This window comes from Callionymus lyra, chromosome 5 (genome assembly GCF_982586985.1).
Source record: "Callionymus lyra chromosome 5, fCalLyr1.hap1.1, whole genome shotgun sequence".
Taxonomy (NCBI): Eukaryota; Metazoa; Chordata; class Actinopteri; order Syngnathiformes; family Callionymidae; genus Callionymus; species Callionymus lyra.
The window spans coordinates 8,696,222-8,709,885 of record NC_141822.1 but is presented as its reverse complement, the minus strand read 5'-3'; the positions used below and the strand labels follow the sequence as shown (position 1 = coordinate 8,709,885).

At 33.2% G+C, this 13,664-nt stretch overlaps 1 protein-coding gene across 1 annotated transcript; it reads left to right on the top strand.

Moving 5' to 3' along the window:
* Nucleotides 1–844: 844 nt before the first annotated feature.
* Nucleotides 845–7,685, top strand: LOC148079233 (inactive phospholipid phosphatase 7-like). The gene is made up of 2 exons (XM_087792432.1): nt 845–1,414; nt 6,184–7,685. Exons 1-2 carry the CDS (start codon nt 922–924, stop codon nt 6,570–6,572), a joined length of 882 nt encoding a protein of 293 aa, XP_087648558.1. The 5' UTR covers nt 845–921; the 3' UTR covers nt 6,573–7,685.
* Nucleotides 7,686–13,664: the final 5,979 nt, after the last annotated feature.

Genomic DNA, 13,664 nt, shown 5'->3' with positions numbered 1-13,664 from the left:
ACTATTATACTAAATATTTATATATAATATATAAATACTAGATACAGATGATGGTGTGGTATGAGGATAATAAAAAAATAAGCACGAGCAGTTATGTCTGACTAGGTTTGATCATCAATATACATTTTTATTAGAAGTTAATAAAAGCTACCATTATAACATATTTAATTACTTAATTAATGTAACAATATCATGTGTACATATGCATGTATTTAATGATAGCAGTTCCGTACATTCGAATATATCAGTAGGAATAGATGAGAAAAAATGATATGGAAATATCGATTTATATTTAAAAATATATATATTCTAATGTTTGTATCATATTTATTTCCACTTATTAAAGTTTTAATTTGTTTTAATATCTGATCGATGTCTCTGTTGTTAAGCACCTTGGAGAACTCCAGAATCCGGATCGTGCGTAAAGTGCGTCAAATGCGTAACGTTGATGCCGCAGCTGAGCTCGGTTCGAGCCTCTTGTTCGTCCTCCATCTTTTTCTGTCGTTTTTTTTTTTACATGATCCAACTTATTCTGGACGAGTCCGTCTGAACCAGAGCGTTTTTTTAAAAAAAAAAATCTTTGCTGAGCTAAGATGTCAACATCTCGTCTCACGTCTTGTTTTGCGCAGATTCCACGCGTGTTTCCTGGCAGGACCTGGTGCTGATGAGGTTCGTTTATTTTCGTGCAGTGGATCAGGTTTCGCTGGATCGGGTCTTGACGTCTGGACCACCACGCATTCCTTGCTCGTCTAAATATATCTATTAAGGCCAGTGTTGGGGGGGGTGGGGTGGTGGGGGGGTCAGTGAGGGAGGGGAGAGGGGGGGTTTATTCCTGGACTAGTCTTTGGGAACTCGAACTAATATCTTCCGGATCCTGGTCCATATTGTGTCGCTGCTGAGACTGGACGCCCCAGAAAAAACATGCCCGCCGGTACCAGCGCCAGATCCCGGGCCCGGGAGAGGAACAGCGTCCTGGGGAGACCCGAGTTCATGTCCCTGAACCAGCCGCTGCGCGCGGGCGGAGGCGGGGCCCCCGAGGGTCGAGGGTCCGGCACCAAGAGACCCGGTCCGGCCAAGCAGCACCAGGCGAGTCCCCCCGCTTCCGCGGGCGAGGAGGCCCCGGACGCCGGCAGCAAGGAGCGCCGGGACTCGCGGATGCCGGAGGAGGACTGCATGCAGCTGAACCCCTCCTTCAAAGGCATCGCCATCAACTCGCTGCTCGCCATCGACATCTGTCTGTCCAAGCGCATGGGCGTGTGCGCGTCCACGGGCTCCTCGTGGGGGGGCTGCCGCTCCATCGTCAACCTGCTGTCGCTCACCGGACACGGGATCACGTGGATCGTGGGGACGCTCGTGTGCCTGACCAGGAGCAACACGCTGGCGGGACAGGAGGTCCTGGTCAACCTGCTGCTCGGTAAACACTTTAAAAATATATCTAACCTTAGACCCTCCTGACTCACGTTAGTAAACCTTCTTCATCTCCAAGATCTTAAGTCCCTCATCATGACCATGTTTTTAACTTATTACTTAAGAAAGTTGCTCAGAAATCTGGGCGAACGAGAGGTTACGAGAGTCCATTATGACGTATAATAATGGCTTCATTCCTCCTCCTCCAGCCAGCTGTAATCCCAACCCGCTTTGTTTATACAACGAGTCCCCTTGGAAGTGGAGACTATTAAGACCCTCATCATGGCCATGTTTTTAACTTATTACTTTATAAAGTTGCTCTGAAATCTGGGCGAACGAGAGGTTACAAGAGTCCATTATGACGTAATAATGGCTTCACTCCTCCTCCTCCTCCAGCCAGCTGTAATCACACCCCGCTTTGTTTATACAACGAGTCCCCTTGGAGGTGGAGACTATTAAGACCCTCATCATGACCATGTTTAGAACAAATCACTTTATAAAGTTGCTCTGAAATCTGGGCGAACAAGAGGTTACGAGAGTCTATTATGACGTATAATAATGGCTTCGCTCCTCCTCCAGCCAGCTGTAATCACGCCCCGCTTTGTTTATACAACGCGTCCCCTCGAAGGTGGAGACTTCCGGGATTGATGACGCGCAGTGACAAACCTTGATGTTTGACCAATCACAGCAGAGTGGGTGTGGTTATGGTAAATAAGATTTCATCTCCAGAAAAAAACAAATTGACCCTGTACCATGCTATGTCACCTTGAGTGATGTCACTTAAAGAAACAGTGTCTTTGTAATATCTGGAGTTGTAGTGAGTAAAAATGCAAAGTGGTACAAATGAAGTATTATTGAAATGTAGTTTCAAAATGTTATGATTATTTTTAAAACGTGGAAATTAAGGATAATTCTACGCAGTACTTTCCATCCATGGGATAAATCTAAATCGAAGTAAAAAAAATCTCAATAATATTAGATTTAAACGCAGTCAAAATAATTGCAACACAAAAGGCAGAATATTTGAGATTTTGTTAACATGTTTTGATTAAAATGTCACTGAACCGTCAATTTATAGTGACTCACACTTGAAGTACAATATCTTCCTCAAAACATACATGATATCCATCAAATAATGTTTTTCTGCTGCTTGTTTCTTTAGCAACATTGCTATAAATAACTTCTATCCTCAAGTTTTACAAAGACAATAAACGTAAAATATATATATATTTTTTAAAGTAATAACTCACATGAACTCAATTGATTATTTCAACTAAAACGGATGTAGTTGAAGTTGTTATCATGAGCTCATTTACTATCATGTTCTTTACAGAGATGCTAACACAGTTAGCATCAATGCTAATTCTATTAAATAAAAAAATATATATTTATGTTTTTCAAAGTAATAACTCACATGAACTCAATTGATTATTTCAACTGAAACAAATGTTGTTGAAGTTGTTATCATGAGCTCATTTACTATCATGACATATACAGAGATGCTAAAACAGTTAGCATCAATGCTAATTCTATTAAATAAAACAAAAATCGTCAGAAATGTTTCTCTCCGTCTGACGTCTAGACTGTCATGTCGAGATGTCGATACAAAGTTCATTACGGAAAGTAAATTACGGCATAAAAATGACGACTTATCTATTGATCCGACTGGTTATTGCGACATCCGTGGATCACAACTCAGATCATGAACCAGAAAACAAAATAATAAAAACAGTACTTGTTGCTACATCAACATAGATTTACTCGTAACATTCTGCTTTAATATCTGCCGATTAACCAATATTTGACACATTTATTCCCCGATTTTTCTCATTCGATTCTTTTTAAATGCATAACAACAAACACAAATCTTTCATTTATTTGTTTTGAAATCAGATCATGAAAATGCAACAAGGTTCCCGCTTTTATGATTTTATAATCTTTTTTTTCTGCCTCCTTTTATTTATCTGTTGACACATTTGTCTCAACATTTTAAATAATCCATGTTTACGAAGCTTCAAAATAACATCAATGTTGTAAACTGTTGCTGTTGAAGAAGGAAAACGTACCGTCAGTAACAAACAGTTCAAGACTTAAACTGACATTAATGAAGACATTCAAGAAAATAAATAACCAACAAAATGAACTCAATAATCAACAAACTCAAATAATCAACTAATAAACAGAATATAAACAAAAAAACGAAGAACAAAGTTAAAGCACAGATAAGAGTTGAAGCAGAGGTTGAGGGTTGAGTCTCCTGACAGCCTGGTGGAAAATCATGTCCTTTCACCTGCTGGTTCCTGAAGATCCTTATCCAGTTTCTTTGATGATGAACTTTAGGAAACTTTAACATAATATTGCCTTTTATGTAGTAGAAAAACAAGTCTTTTTTCATCTAAATTATAACTTAATATAATTATGGTTCTGCAAACTGTTAATAACCTCATGTTTTCTTCTTTCATTAAAATAAAAAAATGATAATAATAATAATGTCTACTTCTAGTTCAACTTCTACTTCTACTTCTTATTTTGCTTCTTTTTATTATTAATCTACTTCTTCTACTTCTTATTATCCTTCTTCTTCATCTACTTCAATTTATACTTCTTATTCTACTTCTTATTTTGCTTCTTCTGCTTCTTTTTCTAATTCTTCTACTTATACTTCTACTTATACTTCTACTCTTATTCTTCTTCTTCTTCTACTACTCCTTATTCTTCTTCTTCTACTTCTACTTCTACTTCTTCTTCTTCTTCTACTGTATTCTTCTTCTACTTCTACTTCTTATTCTTCTACTTCTACTTCTACTTCTACTTCTACTTCTTATTCTTCTTCTACTCCTTATTCTTCTTCTACTTCTACTTCTACTTCTACTTCTACTTCTACTTCTACTTCTACTTCTACTTCTACTTCTTCTTCTTCTTCTTATACTCCTTATTCTTCTTCTACTTCTACTTCTACTTCTACTTCTACTTCTACTTCTACTTCTACTTCTACTTCTACTTCTACTTCTTCTTCTTCTTCTTATACTCCTTATTCTTCTTCTACTTCTACTTCTACTTCTACTTCTACTTCTTCTTCTTCTTCTTATACTCCTTATTCTTCTTCTACTTCTACTTCTACTTCTACTTCTACCTCTACTTCTTCTACTCCTTATTCTACTTCTACTTCTACTTCTACCTCTACTTCTTCTACTCCTTATTCTACTTCTACTTCTACTTCTACTTCTACCTCTACTTCAACTTCTACTTCTTATTTTGCTTCTTCTTCTTAATCTTCTTCTTCTTCTTTTCTCCTGGTATCTTCACCTCTAAAATGTACAATAATAATCAAAAACTATCCATAAGAACTCAAAGGGAATTTCTTAAATATAAAAATGTACTGGATACACAAGATAATTATAAATGTGATTAAAAGATTAAAGTTTATATATAACAAGAAAATGTGTTTATTTTTTAATGAAAATTGATTTTAGTTTGTAGTTAACATGAATAAAATGATACGGAATAGAAAAGTATTTGTTAAAGTGAGATTATAATCTGTGATATTTATTGTGTTGCTCCTACTGTAACTGTCTTTGTTCCTGTAGTTCTCATGAGTTCAGTTAAACTCTTTGTTACTTAATTTAGTTGATCTTTGTCTTTAATCATTTCTTTAATCCTTGTTGTTTTTTTTATTCTTTAACTCATATGATCAATACTCTTTTGACTTTGTTTTAACAGCTGTTTTGTTTTTTTATCCACGTTAAAAATGTTAAAATATCCCAAAATCTGTTGCTTTATGTCAAGTAATTATATGAATAGATGCTATTTAGCCCAATTAAGATGAAGGAAACACATTTTTTAATATATATATTTTAAAACTCTCCACATATTTACCTTGAAAAAACAAAAAAAACAATACATTACTTGAATAATATGTAATTAACTTATGGTTATGGATTGATGCACATTAAATATGTGTATATATATATATATGATATTGTAATATTTGGTGTTCTGAGCTTCATTCTCCACAAATGCTGTTTAAATAAAAGCAAACACTGTGGAGGAAATATTTAGAAAATCTATTAAGATTGATTTATTAATTGATTTATTTTCCTTTATTATTCTTAGATTAGGAAAAATTCAGTTCACAAAAAAGATTCAACATAAACGCTTCATTAAACATGTAGTAAACATATTATAAATAAGGAGAAATATAATAAATAAATAATAGAGTAACACAGTTTAGAAGTGGAGCTAAAACACAAATTAAAACTATATGTCAAACTTCACAAAGCTTCATGAAACAGCGTCATGTTGTGTAGAGGTCAGTAGGTGGCGCCATCCGTTTAAAAATGATGTTTCATGAGAGCAGTCGTTTTAAAACAAAGCAAAATACTTCAGAGACGCCATCTAGTGGACTCTGAAGATAATGACACTGTTTCATGAAGCTACACTATCAAAATTAAATCAAATTTCAACCAATATAATCATCAATTTATGTTTTTAATTATAAAGATACATTTTGGTTTAAAGTTAAATTGACAAATCACAAAAGATTTTTAAATAAAAATAAATATAAAATTAATTCCGAAGATATAACATATTTAAATAATCCCCCATTTTTAAGGCCCTCTTTAGATTTAAGTATAAACTTGAATAAAAAATCTACTTAAAATGTATCTTATCAAACTAAAAATACATGAACATTTTCCTAGATTTCTTGAAATCCGTGAAAGAAAAAAAAAAACTAAAAAGAAAACTTGACTGTAAAACTCTCTCCGTGTCCTCCAGCGCTCCTGGTGGACGTGATGACGGTGGCCGGCGTCCAGAGGCTGGTCAAGCGCAAAGGACCCTGGGAGATGTCGCCGGGCTTCCTGGACTGCATATCCATGGACATGTACTCCTTCCCCGCCGCCCACGCCAGCAGAGCCGCCATGGTCTCCAAGTTCCTGCTGTCCCACCTGGTGCTGGCGGTGCCGCTGCGCATCCTGCTGGTGCTGTGGGCCGTCCTGGTGGGCCTGTCCCGGGTGCTGCTGGGTCGGCACCACCTGACGGATATGGCGTGCGGCTTCGCCCTGGGCTTCTTCCACTTCAGCCTGATGGAGACGGTGTGGCTCTCCTCCAACACCTGCCAGGCTCTCATCTCCTTCAGCACCTTCAGCTGGAGCCCGTTCTTCTGAGACCCGCCTGAAGGACCCGATCCACCATCAGACGTTCTTGTTGCATGTGACGCCTGAGACTCAAGTCTTGTCGCCGAAGCTCGCGGCGACAGGATGATCCGTATATGCAAACAAGATAGTTTCACTGTGAGAAGAAGATAGTTTTTCTATGATCCCACAAGTTCATGTACACGCCTGTGTAGACAAATATGGAGGTCGATTTTTTTATTGATGATTCCTTTTGATTTGATTTATACGTTTGCTTTCATCCAAAAATATTGTAATTAAAAAATGATCCAAGAAAGAGTGGCTTCAAAAAAAAATGTTTTTTTCAATTGAATAAAAAAGCTTCAATAAAACAATTAAATAAATATAAACATTTTCAGCCAAAAACCGTTTCAGTTGCTTCAAAAAAACATTATCATTGAAAAAATGTTGTTTAAATCAACGTGGCTTCGGTGGAAAAATCTTTAATAGCTTCAATAAAAGGGTTCAAAAGGTTTCAAGAATAAAAAAGAAAAAAGTTATTTTAATGAAATAAAAAACAGGTTGCGTCGATTAAAAAACTAGTCAAAAACAGTTTAAATCAAAGAAAAAGTTGATGCTTTATCAAAAAAACGATTATCATTAAAAAAAGAAATTGTGGCTTCAGTGAAAAAATGTTGCTGCAATAAAATAGAGGTTAAGTAAAACAAAAAAAACCCACAGAATTAAAAACTGTTTTATTCAAATGAAAAAAAAAATCTTGTCGCTTCGATCAAAAAACATTAATATTGTTTAAATCAAAGTGTGTTCAATAAAAAAAAATGTTTCAATAAAAAAGTTGAAAAAATGTATATGAAATTAATTGTTTAAATGAAAAGATTGTTTTAATTAAAAAAAAAAAAAAAAATCAATAAACTTTAATTGGTTAAAGCATTTTTGGGGGGATTTAATAATGAAGACACAGATGTCAATCCCATAATAAGACCTAAACATTAACATGGTTATTTAAATAAATAAAAAACAGTGCATTAAAAAAATGAGACATTTTAATTTCGATTGCACATTTTATTTTTGATTTCAAATCTGTTCATGATTACAGATCCTTTTTTTTATTGAAGACATTTTTCTTAATATTGAAAATATTTCTTTTGATTGAAGCAACTTTTTTTTTTTCAATGAAGAGCCATTTTTACTGAAAATATCTTTCTTTCTTTATTAAAGTAACATTTTTAATATTTTTATCTTGATTTTTAATTTAAATGTTTTCATTGAAGGGACTTTAAAAAAAATAAAAAATCGACCTCCATAAAAGAAGCCAATGGAATTTTTAAACTGACAAAATACTCTTGAGTACCACGAGTAAAGTGATATTTGTGAAAGTACTTCAGCGAGTTTGTCAGTTTAATTGTGAAGTTCAAATTAAAAACCGAATGTGTTGAATAGACTGCAAGAGTCAGTGGGTGTTAAACCCTGTTCAATCAATTTAAAACATACTTTCATGTGTTTTATTCGAGTATTGGTTTCCTCCAGGTACTCCTCTTGTTACCTCTGCCTCTCACCCTATGTAGCTGGGACAAACTCGAGCCCCCGCGGTCACAGCAGAAGCGCAAAAAGGTCACGAATGTTCCTTTGAATGTTTTAAGAGTTGCTGCTGAAAGTTTTTGAAAAAGTCAGTATTGCTCAGGTCGCGTTAAATGTGTGTTGTACTTCGCTGAGATTATGGAAGTATTTCAGTGTCATCAGAATATTGTACAGTTAAATTTAACTTTTAAAATGTTGAAACTATTTTTAATTAAGTTTTTTTATGTAGTTTTTAAGCATTTCATTTGGAATATTTGATTTAAATAATTTGTATATTTTATATTGAATGGTTGAATTAGTTTATTTGGGAATATTTGAATTAAAAAATGAGGAATATTTTCCAAATATTCTTTTTACACATAGAGTTTGATTTTCTAATTCCAATAAATAAAAAATGCATTTTCAAAATTGGATACTTTTTAATTCATAGCCTTTACATTTAGTATGAAAATGTTGGTATTGGTATTTATTGCAACATTTTTATATTGAATTTAAAAGACTATACATTTTAAAATATTGACTTTGTGGAAATTATTTATTAATTATTGGAATTAGAATATTAAACTCTATGTATAAATCTTTTTAATCAATTAAAAAATGTTTTAACAATCTTTCAATGTAGAGATAATTGAATTAAAGAACAACCATTTTTTCTTTAAATAAAGTTAAATTCAATCACTCAATACTCTGATGACACTGATCTACTTTCTTATCACTTTTCTCCTCTTGAGATCAAGACTGTTTCCCGCCTTGAAACCAGCTCTCTGTTCACTAATGTGAACCTTAACCTTTGTGTTATCACAGGGTCAAAGTGACCCGGCGAACCGCTGCATATGTATTCATGGAAGCCAGGGAGGTCGTTCACCCTGACTCAGAGGCAACGCAAGGGATACCACAAACACATTTGTTCACCGGGTAACTTTGACCCATGGATTACACAAGGGTTAACCTTAATGTGTGATGTACAGTTTATTTCCTGCCTGATCATCTACATCTGAGGCGTCAAACTTATCCATTAATGGGAACAAAATGTTCAAACACGTCTTCAACTAAATGTCTGGAAACGAAAAATAGAACGAAATCTGATTTTAAGAAAAAAAAAATCATCCTCAATTTTATGGCAAAAGACATAAATGATCCTTTCACACTCAACATATTCTACACTAAATATGTTCTATCTGAGAGTTTCCCCGTTTAAGAATTGACCTTGAGTTTGACCCCTGAGATGTACGAGTCAATCATGTGTCACAGAACTTGTGCCTCTGCTTCCTGTTTGTTCCTCCAACTCCAACTCTGTTCTTCAGTGAAACACTAGCTTTTCAGACATTTGTAAGTATTCATTACTGGGATTTTTTGTCACCTTTTCGAAAAGCACAGATTTTCAAAGTTGTATTTAACATCTGCTGGTATTTCAACATTAAACTTCCTGTTTCTGTTTTAAGCTCCATTTTCTGTTCAAGTCAAACTTGTTTTTCCTTCATGTTTGTGTGTAAATAGACAACAGTTCTGTGTAAATCAGGTTTTAGCTTCCGTTTTTCATCTCTTGAATAAAGGAGGTGAAGAGACACAATTATTTATTTGGCGTTTGCCTCTTTGCCAACATTCAACTGTCGCAATACAAGGAATAAAAATAAATTCACGTGTGGAGAAATTATCTTTCTATACAGGTTTAAACAGTTCATAAAATATGTCAAAAGAAAGACGAATAAATCTTATTTATTGCCTTTATTTGAATCTAGACTAATAAAACATCAATTCAATTTTAATATTTACTCTTTAATACTTCTTTGGATCGGAAAACTTGTCAATAATGTTGATGTATTTTATTTAAACCACTCCAAAATATGTCTGATTTTGAAGCACACGAGCATCAAATCCACAATATTGTAGAAGTATATCAGTGCCTCATAGTGTTAACATTTCTAAAAGATTTAAGCATTTATTTGAATAATTGAATTTAATAATTTCTGAATTTAAAGCTTAATTCATTTATTTTTCAATAAATAATTGAAAAAAATAGAAGTAATCATTCATTTTACACGTATATTCTGTTCACGTCTGGACTACAAAATATGTATCAGATAGTTTCAACTTTTAATACAGTTTCATGTTGAGGATTAAGCAAAACTATTCAACAAATTAAGATTTAAATCCATGTTTTTTTCAGCATTTATTCTCTTTTTTTTGTGACCAGAAATATGACTTGAACTTACCGCAGCACTTTCACTTCTCTTTAATGTTTGCTGCGCAAGAACATTCTGTTTATTTTTATTTTTAATGCCTAAAAAACAACAAAAATTCTTTAGACAAAATAAATATCTGCAAAAATATTGCGTTTAGAAGTTTTCGTGTTTTTGGTATGCGTTTTTAAAAGTACGCTCTTGTATTGATGGATGTTTTATTGACAGAGGATCAAGAATTATGGATTATTATATAGAAAAATAAACACTAAAAAAAGAGAAACCTGAGTTCATTCAAACTGTGACGTTCACACTTCGACTCGTGTTATTTTTGGCCGAACGAACTAAAACCTTCTCCAGTCATGAATGTTTGCGTCGATATTTCCGTCTTTTTCTTCGCAGCTCTTGAGTCTTAAACACGTTTTATATTTGGACGACATTGACACGCTGGATGTCACGACATCTTCCGCCGCCATCTGTTCCTTCGAGCTTCCTTCTCGAAACCAAACACCATCTGACCGGAAATGTCAAAACACACCTGACTCGAAAACAACGAGTTTCGAAGAGAAATTAATCCACCGTTAAAATAATCGATGATTCAGTGAGAATCGTTGCTCTCGGATTATTGTTATTTTTGCTTCACTGGATCGTTAACTTCAGGCTTCAGTGACTGAACTCACAACTTTGTGCTCTGATCGTCAAACAATTACCGAGTTTAAATAAAAGAGAAGTTGTGTAAAGAAACGACAAATGTTGGATGAACAAGAGGACAAGTGCTCCCCCTAGAGGACACTACAAAACACGCACCTTACAAGAGCTAATCGTTGGTTAAAGATAATTAAATAATTTATATTTAAAATTATTCTGTGGATTTCCATTATTATTATTATTATGACATCAGGAAGTATATCAGTACCACCAGAATATTGAATAGTTGACTTTAACATTTAACTTTTTTCTTTAAAACGTTTGCTTTATTGAAATGGGTTTTTAAAAGAATTTAATATTTTTTTATTCAATCATTTCTATATTGAAGGTTTAAATATGTGTTTAATTAAGGATTACAATTATTAATTTGTATGTCGAAATTCGAATTCGTTTTTTTTAAATAATTGAATTCTATAAAAAAAATGAATATTTATTTAGTACATAAATACATTTTCTAAATGCAATGTACTTTTGATTTTTTGTACTTTGAATTCAATACACACCTGAATATATAACAGTGTCACCAGACAATACTATTATAAAGCTACTCGATCGATTTTCAGCCAATCATGGAGGAACTATTATTCAAACATTTTTTATATGGTAAATGCTGCGAATTACAACATGTTGAGTTTAGAAAATGTTATATTTGTATAATGAGAATTTAAATCCCAGAACTCCAGTGCACTTTATTGAAATGTTTAAGGATTTAATATTTATTTTATTATATTGAAATTTTTGAATTTTGTAAAAAACGAATAATTTCGAAGTTTTTTTTGTACACATATAGTTTTATACTCTAATTCCAATAGTACAAAAAAACTAATTTTATGAAATCAATATATTTGGAATTCGTTGTGTATTTTAGTATAATAGTAGCACCAGACCAAACCAAACGAGTACTAAGCTACTTGATCGATTTTCAGCCAATCATGGTGGAACTATTTTTTTTTAATATAAAAACGCTCCCAATTAAAGAAAGTTGAATTTAGAAAAATTCATTTTTAATCATTTGAATTAGCATTCCAATATTTTATTAATTAGATTATTTAAAAAAAAAAAAAAAACCTTTCAATATACACTACTATACAGAACAAACTACTGTCCATCATGGATGATGACAGTCATCCTCTGAACACTGTCATCAGTGAGCAGAGAAGCAGATGAAGCACGAATGCTCCTCCCAGGTGCAACACTAATAGACTCAGGGACTCATTCATCCCTCGGGCTATTAAATTGTACAATTCTGAGTTCGGGGGCAGGAGTGGAGTGAGAGTATCTGGATGTTCTGTTCTATGTTATTCTTTGTATCCTTTGTCTTTGTTGTTTTTCTTAGACCTATGTTCTTTGTCTTTATCTTTAGACTTAGATTGTGTCATCTTGTTCCTTCTCTTTATGTTCTTCTTCTTATTTTATTTTGTATGTATTATTTTTTATTGTTTATGAAAAATTGCTGGCTATTGGAAAATAACAATTTCCCGAAGGAGACCTCCTGAGGGATCAATAAAGTTTTACCTTACCTTACCTTACCTTACACTCTCTTAAAGTATTTAAATAATAATAAAAAAAACATTTCAATATCATAATAAGAAACTTCTATTGCTAGTGTTTTAAACACAACATAAATGTGTTTGTGGTGGCAGTACATAATAAAAGAATGACATAAGATAACACACTCACATAGTTTAATTCAATACTTATAAAACATTTACAAAAGCTTAATTTGAAATTCAATTACTCAATATTCAGATGTCACTGATATTTATAAAGTTAATAAAGTTTTACCTTACCTTACCTTACCTTACCTTATATACTTCCATTAAGCGACTCACAGCTCCGTTGATAATTGCGTAAGAGAGCTGAGCTATAGAGCCAAATCATTATGACCACCAGCATCATGATCGCAGCGACTGCATCTCGTCAGTTTTAAAAGCCGCAATCAAAAGAGCTGTGAAGCTGCAGAAACGATCATGATCTTATCGTTCCATCACGTCTTCAAAAGCGCTTTGATAATAATGGTTAGGAGACCAATATGAACATCACATTACAAACCCACTGAACCGGGAGCACATCTGCAAATCTTCTGCAACCAAGGATGAAAGTGTGATGATCAACAGCGCGGAAGTAGGTACTTTATTTATTAAACTGTTACAAAAATATATGTTTCAATAAGTGTCTTTACTTTTGAAGCTACATCCTGTTTGATGACCAAACTGGTGCCAAAATATATAAGTTTAGTTAACGTATCACTACAGTTTCAACCCCTTATCATCATTACTAGTTAGTTAGTTAATTTTCATCCACCTTTGTTGACAGTTTGTTACATTTTCATTGATCTTTAAATGTTTTCGCAGTTTTTAATGTACGTGGTACGGCGACCTTCTAGAAATGTCGCTTTAAATACCATGCATTCTTAACATACCGATAAAAATCATAATATTATTATTATTATTATTATTATTATTATTATTATTATTATTGTTATTATTTTTATTATTACTACTATTATTATTATTATTATTATATATTATAACTCTGGTGCACTTTATTGTTTAAAAAATATATATTTAAATGCGTAGTTTTATATTCTAATTCCAAAAGTACAAAAATACATGTTTTAAATTCAATATATTTTGAATGTGTTGTCCTTTGAATTCAA